The 12798-nt window shown below is 42.5% G+C and overlaps 1 protein-coding gene across 1 annotated transcript in view; it reads right to left on the bottom strand.

Moving 5' to 3' along the window:
• Nucleotides 1–9205: 9205 nt before the first annotated feature.
• The window catches only part of SARC_05589 (hypothetical protein), a 4957-nt gene continuing 1364 nt past the window's right edge, over nucleotides 9206–12798 (bottom strand). The window contains exons 2-5 of the mRNA XM_014300547.1: nucleotides 12393–12448; nucleotides 12005–12100; nucleotides 10496–10631; nucleotides 9206–9575 (exon numbers count right to left, since the gene is read on the bottom strand). Of these exons, the coding sequence (XP_014156022.1) occupies nucleotides 9499–9575; nucleotides 10496–10631; nucleotides 12005–12100; nucleotides 12393–12448 (365 nt within the window). The 3' untranslated portion in view covers nucleotides 9206–9498. The remainder of the gene's footprint in view (nucleotides 9576–10495; nucleotides 10632–12004; nucleotides 12101–12392; nucleotides 12449–12798) is intronic.

Genomic DNA, 12798 nt, shown 5'->3' with positions numbered 1-12798 from the left:
TATATATATATATATATATATAATATATATATATATATATATATATATATATATATATATATATATATATATATATATATATATATATATATATATATATATATATATATATATATATATATATCTAAATATAAACAGGAACACGAGTGAGGTGAAACCTGCGGGACTCACCCCTGTAGCAGAATTGACAGTCGCATTGTAGGTCAACACCACCGAGTACATATATGCTGGCCAAAGCAACTCCTCACCCACTGACAGACTCTTCGCCAATCAATCCACTATAGTTCGAAGAACCCGCTCAGCCCTTCCTTTACCTTGATGCCTATTGACAGATACATAGTGACACTCTGCCCCTCGCTCAGCCCAAAAACTCATCAACTCATCGGAAGCAAACGGCCCCCCTTGATCTATCACCACTCGCTGTGGTGTATACCACGGTATTACCTTTTGCTGAATAATTTCTAACACCCCTTTCGTGTTCTTCTCATGAGCCATATACGACCTGCACCAAACCATCCGAGAAAAATGATCAATTGCCACCACAACCACTTCAAACCCATGCACAGTCTTGGTAAGGACAAATTATCCATGCCAATACACACACCGACACCAGTCGGCCTATCAGGCTGCATCAACAAGCATGTTTCACCGCGCAGCCGAGTCACTTGTTGACAAGCAACACACCCTTTCAACACTGACGTTACCTGTGACTTTGTAACCTCATCCCCATACTTATGTCTAAGAAACCCCCAAGTGCGATCCACACCATCATGCGCCAACGTCTGATGCACCAACAATATCAAATATTCCTGCAAAGGCCTAATCAATTCGGCCCAAACACCTAACCCTATACACGCCACTTGCGCATTCGCTATCGCCTCATGATCCCAAGAATCGATCACACTACGCTCCACAACTGCACTAACTTGTTGCTGCAACAAACCCTGAAACCCAACCGTAGCTTAAAATCAGAATTCTCATTCTGAACCGCAGTACGCTCCAAAAAGGCATTAACTGCACTTTCCGTCTCTCAACATTGTGATGAGCCACACTCATAGACAAATAAATTCCATTATCAATCTCCAGTAATCCCATCTGCGCACAAGCAGCAAACTTCACTTCTCCTACCGAAACAGGGATCATGATGGGATCAAACTACCATGGCTTCTGACTCAACCCATCCGCAACTTAATTCTTCACTCCTTCTAAGTACTCAATGTTCATATCAAACGATCGCACAAACATTACAGTCCGATACCTCCGCTTACCCACTGGATCCATCGAAAACTCAAATTGTCTCAAAACACCTAACAAAAGCTCATGATCCACCTCCACATGATCACACTTGAAAGATCGACGAATCCATCCTTCAAACTTCTTGAAGCCATATGCTAAAGCAATCAGTTCCCTATCTGTAGGTGACGAATTTGCAAGGAAATATATCTTGGAACTTACAAATTTAACTGGCAGCCACCGCTCAGAGCGCCACACACACAGCAAAGCGCCCACTCCCAAATCCGAAGCATCCGTCTGAAAACGAAGCTGCTCATGCTGCTCTGGCTCCGCCAACACCGTCTTTACCTTCACCAACGCCCGTACTGCCAAGAAGGTATTGTCCTGCCCCTCCTCCCGCTTAAACCTATCTCTCTGTTTTACCAAGTCACTGATAGGAGCCAAGATATGCGAGAATCTAGGTACATACTTCGCCCACCACCCGAAACACTGGTACCATGACCAAACTTGAGCCTTAGTTTCTGGTCTTGGCATCGCTAATAAAGCCTGTAACTTCAATTCACTATTCATCGAACCCTACTCAGTAGCTGACTTACCCATCACCTCAATAGGATCCTCTTGAAATGTAAAATTACACTTCGCCAACCGCAACTGTATTCCTTTCACTCTAAAACGCCTCACCATCTCTGCTATATCAATACAATGCTGAGCTGCATCATTCGAACCCAAATCTGTGTCATCAATGTACGTCTTACATCCGTCAATTCCCTCCAAAGTCTCATCCATCAATTGCTGAAATACAAATGAAGCCTCTTTGAGACCAAAAGGCATACCTACATACTGTAACCGTTCATCTCAAGGCGTCAAAAAAGCAGTAATCCCTCTACTCTCCGGCTCCACCATCCACTGCCCAAAACCATTCTCATCATCCACATTTGTCCTATAACGATACCCCCTAACGGCCGACAAGAATTCATCTTCCGTAGGGATAGGATATGTCCCTGCATCTAACTGATGATTAGTTCTTAAATAATTAATACACATCCACTTCTCCTCATTATCATAACTTGGATTACTTCCTGGCACTTTCGGTATTCACTTAGGAACAGTCAACCAATCTGTATCAAAGCCCTCTCTATTAACCCCGCCTCTAACAACGAATAAACTTTCTTCCGCATAATCTGAACCAACCTCTCATCGCCTTCTTTGTACACCTGACGAACCGGCACTCCTCCATCCTTAACTCGCAACCTCTCTCAGCATGCGATCCTTAATAAACTTAGGTTACTTATCAGCTTCGTCTATTTCAAAAGCTCCTTAGCAGCAGCTCTTGCTTCTTCTTCATCAGTTTCTAGTTCACTATCCTGTACCCCTTCATCCTCAGACTCAAATTCTTAAAAAGCTGTATATTCCTTCATCACCTTCTGCGCTTCATCCACAGCTATCACATATCTAGCGGACATGATCCTTCAACTCTCTCAATGCCAAAATCACCTTATCCGGTTTATTCCTCCAACTTCCAATTGACTTAGCAAACTCCGCTTGCGATTCCCCCACCTCAAATGAATCCTTGAACATCGCATACATGGCCACCACTGCCATCTTGAAATCCTTCGGTTTGATTCTTGAACACTGAACAAATGCTTCTAACTCTGGCCTAGTCTCAGGCGTGACCTGCAATAATAATACAGCAGGCCTTGACCCACCCTTCTTCAGCGCAGTTTCATACGCCTTTGTCTTCTGCACCCTGGCCCATCGCTCCATCAAACCCGCCACCTGTTTTCCACTAGCGTTTAGTTGTAATTTTAAATTTGTATATCTTATATTTATTAAATAATTACAGTTGAGAGACTACAGTAGTAGACCTATTTCTATATACGTTAGTAGCGTTTTACGTCGTCAGCCCGAGAGTAATTTGGGACTTGTTCTCAAATTAATATTTGTATAGGTGGGTCAGCCCGAGAGAACGTAAGAGTAATTTGAGACTTCTTCTCAGACTGTTCTATTTATAGAATACGGGCCACCGGCTAGCCGAGAGCCGAGGTCCGAGACTGAGTGTAGTAACAGAGAATATGATTTATTAATTTCTAGAAAATATATGCGAGTGCTGAAGTGTTCTGCATAAGGTTTCTCATACTGATCATATGAGTTTTTACCCTGGCCAACCCAAGTGGTTGAACACTAGTACAAACACCATCAGTATATATCTGAGGGTGAGACCATAAATAAATTCATTCGAATGCACCTTACTTTAAATACACTAGCACTTTACTATTAGTCCCCCACACCGCACGCTAACAATAGTAGACTGAAATTCTGATCCTATGTACAGTCGCTTATATAATCATCGTAATCTTGAGATTCCTGACTACCTGCACACTTCCATCTTCTCAGTAGAATAGTATACCACAAAAAGTAAATTGAATAGAGCCTCGTCCACTCAAATTAATCCAAGCTTACTCTTGCATAAATTCTCACCCACTCCGCGTACTCTTACATAAATTCTCACCCACTCCTCAAGCACTCGATGATTGAGTTTACACCTTCTTTGTTGTGTCGAACCCAGGTGTCATTTTTTTACAGCACTGGAAAGGCACTAAATATACATAAAAAAAGTCTTTAAATGTACTTTCATAAACTTTATTTAATAAGTTTGAGAAAGAGATTGAATAATCACATTTAGGGAATTTAATTGGGCAATTAGAAAATGCACCCGTAAATCAGTATGCACATTTAGTGACTTTCCCATGTAGGCCGTGTACATTTAGAGTATTTCCTCTATAAAACCAAAGGGAAGGTCAGAAATAACGACATAAATTTTCACTTTATTTAAAGTCTACTACATTACACTCGAACATTGCTAATTGAAAAATACCTTCATGATCGCACGGATCATCATCGTGCAATGTACCGATACATTCCTTTGTCTGATGCTACATTTCTACCCACGACATGTGGTCAGGCAGCTTCGGTAAGTGCACTGGGTCACCCACAGTCGTAGCTTCTTGCAAAAGTGTTTGAAACACAGAACACTTTATTTAAAGTCTACTACATTGCAGCCTAACATACAGAAACAACTACATGAACTATAAAACTATAATCGATATGATAAGATCAAATAAATGAATATGGTAAATCTATCTTCTTCTCGATGACTATCTCTGTCTTATTCTTGATGGATACCTGTATCATTCTCAATGAATATCTCTTATAACATATCATAGATATGGGGACAAACATTTATATCGCACTTATCTTATTGTAGTATCATAATGCCATTTCAATATAAAACTACTTTGTATTGATATATAAATTAACGACACTTGATTACATCTATAAACTATTATACTTGATTAAGTGATGAGGATGTGAACCGTTTATATGAGAGTAGGAACTATAAATACTATAAATGTATATGTTTAGATTTGCGATATTCTTACATTGTTGGCTTTGTTGGGACGATAGAAACTTTTATCTCTGGAAAATATATATTACTTTTCTTAACAAATTTATCAAACATTAACAGGGGTTGTCTGTTTTATAGCTAGACACATCCATAGAGAAGAAAATATGTAGGTCTAGATAGTGTAAGGATAGTCTATGGGTAGAGTGGTAGGTCTATATCAGTAGAGGGCTAGAGAAGAGGCATCCGAGTCACACTTATTCACTCGGAGATGGTGTTGGAGGCTATACTGCGCTATCCAAACAAGGGTTCTGGTCTAGATGGTATCCATATCCTTCTCCTTAAGGCCGTAGTAGAACGATCAACTGAACCCCTGACTACGGGATGCCCTGACTCTGGCAGCCTACCTAAAGGCGTTCTCCGCCCTCTTAATGGCTGATACATTTCCTAAGGCTCTCAACTATACTTTCTTGACGCCCATCCGAAGAAAGTAGACAAGGATATTGCATCCCCTGCCGATTGAAAAGTATTTCCTCCAGCTGATAACAAATCACTCCGGATCAAGCACCCATGCAACTCAAGCTGGATTTATTTAGCCGCGATGAAATTTGAGACACAACCCAAGGATGCCTGGAACGATGTGTGTCCTGAAAGGATACGACCCAAGGAAACAATAGACCTCTTCTCAAGTGCGAATCTCTCAGCTAGGTAAAGTCCTAGGCTGAAGGGCTCGCATGGAGTCTATATTTGTGTTTGATGTTTCTACACTGGACTCAACTTTTTCTCCTACACGCGGGAGTCCCCGTATTATCTACCGGTATTCCCGCTATATTTCTGATCACTCCAATATCAGAAATATTAGATCCTAGATCCAAAACTCAGTGTTTGACAATCCGGGGTTTTGGGTTTTGGATTGGCGATTGGCTTTTCTGATAATCTTGTCCCTAGATGACACAATCACCAAAGCATACGATAAAGTGGTCCTTCCATAGATGTGGATGCTGTTGCGCCACGCTGGAATGCCAAAGAACTGGATAATTTGTCTCCGTGCATTGTTCAAGAATGTTCTCACACGGATGACGTATCGCAGGAAGCTTTCATCTCTATTACATAGAACGAATTTGATTGTCGGCCCACAGCTTTTTATCATTATATGGACTCCCTGGCTATGACGCTTGCACAATTTCGGTCGAAAATCCTCCGCTCCTACCTCTTTGTAGATGACACGCGTATCCAGGCTCCGCAGTCTGTTCGGATGCAGGGGAAGTTTTAGGGTTTAGGGTTTAGAACCCTTTCTGAACGCGATCGATGACTAGGGTCGCCAATCCGGTCTAGAACAAAGGGTTCTTAAGCCCAGAAAGAGATCGTCGAGTATGCTGCATGAAATACCGCCTCTCCGTATCAAAGGACATTTCATCACGCCAACGCTAGTAGGCTCCCCAAATGCGAACATCTCAACGGACGCCTACTTATCCCTCCCATGCCCATGGCGGCGGAACTCTCTGACATCTATTCACAGCTTTCCAAATACTTGGGATTTTAACTGCCCCATGGCATACGAGCATCGACTCAGTAATATACTTGGACCGCCTCGTGGCAGCATTGCCCCATACTATAAGGTTTCAAGGTTTAGGGTTTAAATCCGCGAAATCAGTTCGAAATATTCAAGACATTCATTCTTTTAACGGCCACCTATGGTCTGAACATCATTGTATAGGTTCCACCTATTCGGCATGTCGCGTCGAAGCCGATGTACGAGCGGTACAACTCTGCACTAATTCAAGCAGCAGTTATCATAACAGCCACTATATTTCCGAAACTCCCATACCAGCGCATACGGCTTCTTTACATCTGCTGTTTAATTCCAGCACGTCAATTTGCGGAGTACATTGGTGGCTGCCTGGGAATACATTTTGACTGGATCAACAGTACAAACTCATGCTTGGACACGTAACAGACCGCCGGACAAAATCCCGTTCAGTATATACGCTTATCTACAATCATGGGCTGGGCGCACACCTTATCACAAAGAACTCCGAAAGCTCCGCGAGTAGATCCGACAAAATACCACAAAAATCTCGCAACTAAGGAAATAGCAGGCAAGGCTCGCCGCCAATACTACTATCGACTTATAAGGGGGTATCTTTCTATCACGGGCCGGGACAAGCCCTCCCATGATAGCTTTACCAATTACCGTCAACACACCCCAATCCGCCTTTTGTGTCATGATAGCAACCAACACGTTGCTGTTCGAATTGCTTGACTATCTTTCTGGTGGATGCATCTGCCCTGTGTGCCCCGGAGATAAGATTTTATGCCCAGCCACTTTCCTTGTATCAGTTTCCTAATATTAGGCATATTCTGGTGGGCCCTACCCTCAATTGGACCGGACTTACTACAACAACTACAAAATGGGCATGACTACCACGGCATATGGACTCCCCACGAACGTCTCGGGAGATTCCTTCTCCATGAACAGCGGACAAAAATTTAATTCGTTCCCCATACCCCGTCTCATCACTTTACTGAAGTACTATTTCCAGATTTCGGTACAAACCAAATCTCCGAGACTTCAGGTACCGCCTATTATACTTCCTCCTATGGCTAGCCAGGATATTCCAAATACATCAGTTGTGTGGTGTGGTATCGGGCAACTTCCAACTTCGCTCCAAAACAGAATTGCGGATGACAACCTCACCCTTCGTGGTATCACGTTCAAAATATCTCTGACTGACTCAGCCCATATTACCACTATACGAGTGTGGGCCAGCTTTATTTCACGCAGTGGCACACAGGCTTTAGCTCCCACCCAATGGTAGAGGCATTCTGTGTCCATCGTCGTGAGCTAACGCACCGTATATCATCCATCGTTACATCACTCACCTCGAGCTTCTCCCTGCATTTCAACATTCTTATCTTCCCTTCGATTTTCCCAGAACCTCTCCAACGGATATGAAGCCTAACGTGAATGTAGACATATAAAAATATACCCAAAATAAAATTAACCATAGGGGTATTATCCCTATGCGGTAGTAGCTATAGAGGTAAAGTGTAGGGATATCTATAAAATCTATATCTATATCTATAGCTATAATTTTATGGATAGTCTAGGGGTATTCATCTATCTAAGCATCTATTTATACATCTAAGCAGAAGTATACAAGGTATGGTATACTCTATACCTGGATGGGTACAGGACCATGAATATAGTATAGCTCTATACACGGCTATTGCTAAATAGGTATAGGGATAGTATATGGGCTAGCTATATTTAATAGTATCTATCTATATGGGTGTGGATCGATCTATCTGTGCTAGTGTATAGTGTATACTAGGCTACCTTATCGAAAGGGTAAATGGTGAGGTAATACACCTATGGAGTAGGGCTAGCCTAGGCTAGGGTACTATAGGGTGTGGAAGTCTGCATGTATGAGTGTAGAAAGCGTTATATGTGTATGAGTGTAGATGTGTCAGAGAGTGTGAGCGTGGATAGGTGTATACTCTAGGTGTATGGTAGTCTGTCTATCACTACAGCTATGGTAGATGTGTGAGTGTACGGAAACTACTAGCATGCAACAGTATGTGTCACCATACGTGCAAAGAGAGTACCACTACTATAAAGGAGTAGGGTAGAGATGCAGATACATATATACCCACTAGGGTAGCACCTCACTACACGGGGAGTATTTGGACATGCAATAGTCTAGGGGGGGAGTGGTGAGAGTGCAGTGTCTACTAGCTATATTCACAGGAAGGGAGGATAAAGACTACGACATAAAGATATACAGATAGTCACCAGGCGCAGTAGGTGGGCTACTCTATGATACCCCACCCGATGCCCAAGAGTAGCATATCCCTCAGTAATAGTACTACAATCTACAGTCTAGAAGGTGGACTTTAGCCGATAGGAGGTTAAAGTCAAATAGGAGGAGTGCTAGTGGTATAGGTGGGTAGGATATCTCACTTCCAGCTATATGTACTAGTTTATAGATGTACCGTTCTATACTATACTCATATGGGGTGGGGTAGTTATGTGAAGGTGTACATATGTGGTACTGCTAGGAGGGGTATATATAGTTTAGTCTAGTCTAGGGGGATATAATAGTGGGTATCTATGGGCTAAGGGTAAAGGTGTCTTAGGGGATCTGTAGCTATCAATATGTTTGTATGTCTGCTGGTACTGGTAGACTCGGCCACCGCTTAGCTGCCAGTTGCTTGTAACGTCTACACTATGTATTTGAGACAAGGTTTGTTTCACTGCACTGGCGTGTGATGCCTGCTCGTAGGCTTCACTTGACCACTCGCCGTGCATTCTACCTGCCCTCGCACCGCGTGCACTCCAGGTGCTGGTCCTAAAGTACTAGATATGAGAAACATGCGAAGGATCCCAATACTCTGACACACCAATAGTGTGAGCTTAAGAAGGGGTTGAGACTATTATGACCGGTAATATGACATCAAGCACGAAAAATTGGGAGGCGAAATTAGTCTCACCTAGGTTGCTATGGTGATATCTCCCATAAAATGATCTACTGACAAAAAATACAAGACCATGGAATACAAGCGGGTAGACTGTATTGTGCTGTTGCAATTCACATTTTTGAGAGAATTTTTATATTTACAACTAAATTTATGTTTGCACATGGCAACTTGATTCTCGCCAGTGCAACTAACTGGTGACGTTTTGATACGCACGAGTAGTGGTGGTTTTGGTTCGCCTTTCTGCGGTCGATAGACACGGCCAAGTCTTCTTGTAGCGTCAGATGATCATATCAGTAGGTGCGCGAGATGACCGTTCCAGTGTCACTGATAATGTCGCTCACTCACATGAGTGACGAGTATAGCTTATAAAGTGCATCGGATTATTCAGAAGAGAGCTTCTCTAGGCCGGGGCCATATCCGAGCGCTTTTAAGTCCCTGATGGTGTCGAGTGGACGTCCTGAACAGAAGAAATGTGTACAATCAGACACGGAATGAGGAGTCACCGAGATACAGCACTGATTGAACATCACGCAACTACAATCGAGCACCACGCATCTCAGAAAGAGTATGACTAAACCCTAGAACCTAGAATGCTAAACCCCTATGAGACATGTTGATTACAATGCGTATGACTATAAAAAATGTTCGTATCTACTAGCGTTAAACCCTCAGTGAGAACAATGTATGTTTAGCTGTGGCATATTTCATAGATATCTGTAACGTGCGACAGTCAACAGACAGCAATGACCAGTGTAGCCTTCGCGGTTTAACAGATCAGTCGTGTCTGACCACTTCTCGTATACTCTAAACATTGCTGACGCGCACCACTATGCATTATGTAACTGTGTGAGTGTGACTACGAGACAGTGACCGAAACACACAAACTGGCAAAACACACACACTGGCGTGCGCTTACTCCGTCGAAAATGACTGCTAGAATCGAAACTCCTATTCTATGTACTCAATACCAACCGAGATCCATCTACACGAACTGTGTAGGACACACAACATGCCAGTTACAACACACAAGGCAACCCAAACAGATAATATCCTCGAACCAGACTCAGAAACAAGAGCGTAATAAGGCGTAGTTAGACGGACAAGAGGTGTACTGTGCGCACTCGATAGCCTGCAAGATATGTGACTGACAGTCAATCAATTGCCAGACCATTGGGAACACTACTGCCATTCAATTAGTACTTACTATGCTTTGTATACATACATGCTCACAACGTACATGCGTACAAACGTACACGCGTATATACGTACATACATACACATGCACACACACACATAACAATATATATATACATAGCTATTGGATACTCTGCATTACTCTATGACCTAATACAACGTTACATTATATGGAATACGCACCGCAGCTTTGTAACATGAAGAGATTGTGGAACCCTTCCAGTGTGAATTTGCCATTTTCACTTCCAAAAGTGTTTTTGATATCATCTCTGTCTTCGTCTTCAAATTTCTCACCGTTGCAAACCTCCGCGAACGCGTCCTTCAGTGCAACATGTTAACAACAAACATTAGGCACACAAGCATTGAAAAGTATACTCCTGATATACGTACATGCATTTCTACTTAAATCGTATAATTTCACTCAGTGGTTGCCATGCAGAGGCATACCGCGTTCTCAAATCCCAGATTCTGAAGCCATTTAAATCAGCAGAAGGCACAAGAACACCGGACACGGTGAACGAAATTCACTCATACACCACTGGCTATGGTAACTGAACTTTCACTTCCTCTCAAACCAAGACACAGGCCGTTTCCCCAGAGACAACCGCACACTCTCTCACAGCTATTCGTAATACTGCTTTCAGATGTGCCACTGCTGCACTTATGCTACTGAGTCTGTCAGGCACACAACCACTGCATCTCGCAATCGCCATATAGGGCATGCGATAAGGAACCTCTTTGCATGATGTCCCACAATTCATCGTGCGAGAGCACAAATACAACAAGGACACCAACGCACACACCCCAATCAAAGGCAAGTGATATCAAGTCAAACACCAGCAACACACACAGACAATACACAGCCACCACAGAAGAGATACAACAGCGACACCAACACAGACATAGGCACACACACCCCAATCAAAGGCAAGTGATATCAAGTCAAACACCAGCAACACACACAGACAATACACAGCCACCACAGAAGAGATACAACAACGACACCAACACAGACATAAGCACATACACCCCAATCAAAGGCAAGTGATATCAAGTCAAACATCAACAACACACACAGACAATACACAGCCACCACAGGAGAAATACAACAACGACACCAACACAGACACAAGCACATACACCCCAATCAAAGGCAAGTGATATCAAGTCAAACATCAGCAACACACACAGACAATACACAGCCACCACAGGAGAAATACAACGACACCAACACAGACATAAGCACATACACCCCAATCAAAGGCAAGTGATATCAAGTCAAACACCAGCAGCACACACAGACAATACACAGCCACCACAGAAGAGATACAACAGCGACACCAACACAGACATAGGCACACACACCCCAATCAAAGGCAAGTGATATCAAGTCAAACAACAACAAACACACAGACAATACACAGCCACCACAGAAGAACAGCAATCGGTATCGATATCTCATGTTAGTTCGCAGATTAATAAATGTACACATCACGGGAAGGATAACGAAACATACACAGCCAGCGAAGACTGTGCTTGGTTGAGCAGATACGCCTTTGGTCATGCCACTAGAGTATATAAAAACTTCTACAACACGCACATGTCAACAGATTGAGGCTGTGGCATTAGTGCTATACTTATGCCAATTGCGCATATGTATGCCCATATGATCCGAATAAAGGCTCCCCATACCATTTCCTTGTCGCTGAGAAACCCGTCCTTGTCCTCGTCAAATCGATTGAATACTTCAGTCAACACCTCCGTCGCACGCTTGGTCAAGAAATCCGCCTAAAGTGCATACACGCAAGATATTTATAACACTCATATATCGAATATGTTCGTGTGGTTTGAATTTACACGAAAGTAAATGGAATAACTCAAGCAAACCTCCCGTATTCGCACATCGCACCTGAGCGAGGCGTGCTGGAAGATAGAGCTATCAGAGTAGCCGACACCTTAACCCATCCCATCTTACGCAAAAATAATGACAACGCACAAATACACGAGACATATTATGAACTAATTCCAACGTTCGCTACATTGGGACTTACCATACACACCAACTACAGATTGAACTTACGTCAAAATCTACCAGCAGATCCACGAACGCTTGCTCCTCATCAGTCATACCCAGGTCTAAGCGGAAGTGTTGATGTGTGACGGTTTACGATTAGGGTGACCAAGAGGTGTCCTCATACAAGCCCAGCAGGAAGTGGATAGAGCATGGACAGTAACCAAGCGCACGTTCATATAGCAGGTAACTAAGAAAACATATATACATGCATCGATGCATGCAACAAATGCAAACGTATACTTATATATCACCTACATAAATAAAAATACATACATACATACAAACATACGTATGTACATACATACATACATATATACACAAACCCCAATATATATATATATATACTAATATATATATAAATGTATAAATATATATGTATATATATGTATATATAAATATATAGATACATATT

Source organism: Sphaeroforma arctica, assembly GCF_001186125.1.
Source record: "Sphaeroforma arctica JP610 unplaced genomic scaffold supercont1.362, whole genome shotgun sequence".
Lineage (NCBI taxonomy): Eukaryota > Ichthyosporea > Ichthyophonida > Sphaeroforma > Sphaeroforma arctica.
The sequence above is the reverse complement of the archived record's forward strand: the minus strand, read 5'-3'. Positions and strand labels throughout refer to the sequence as shown.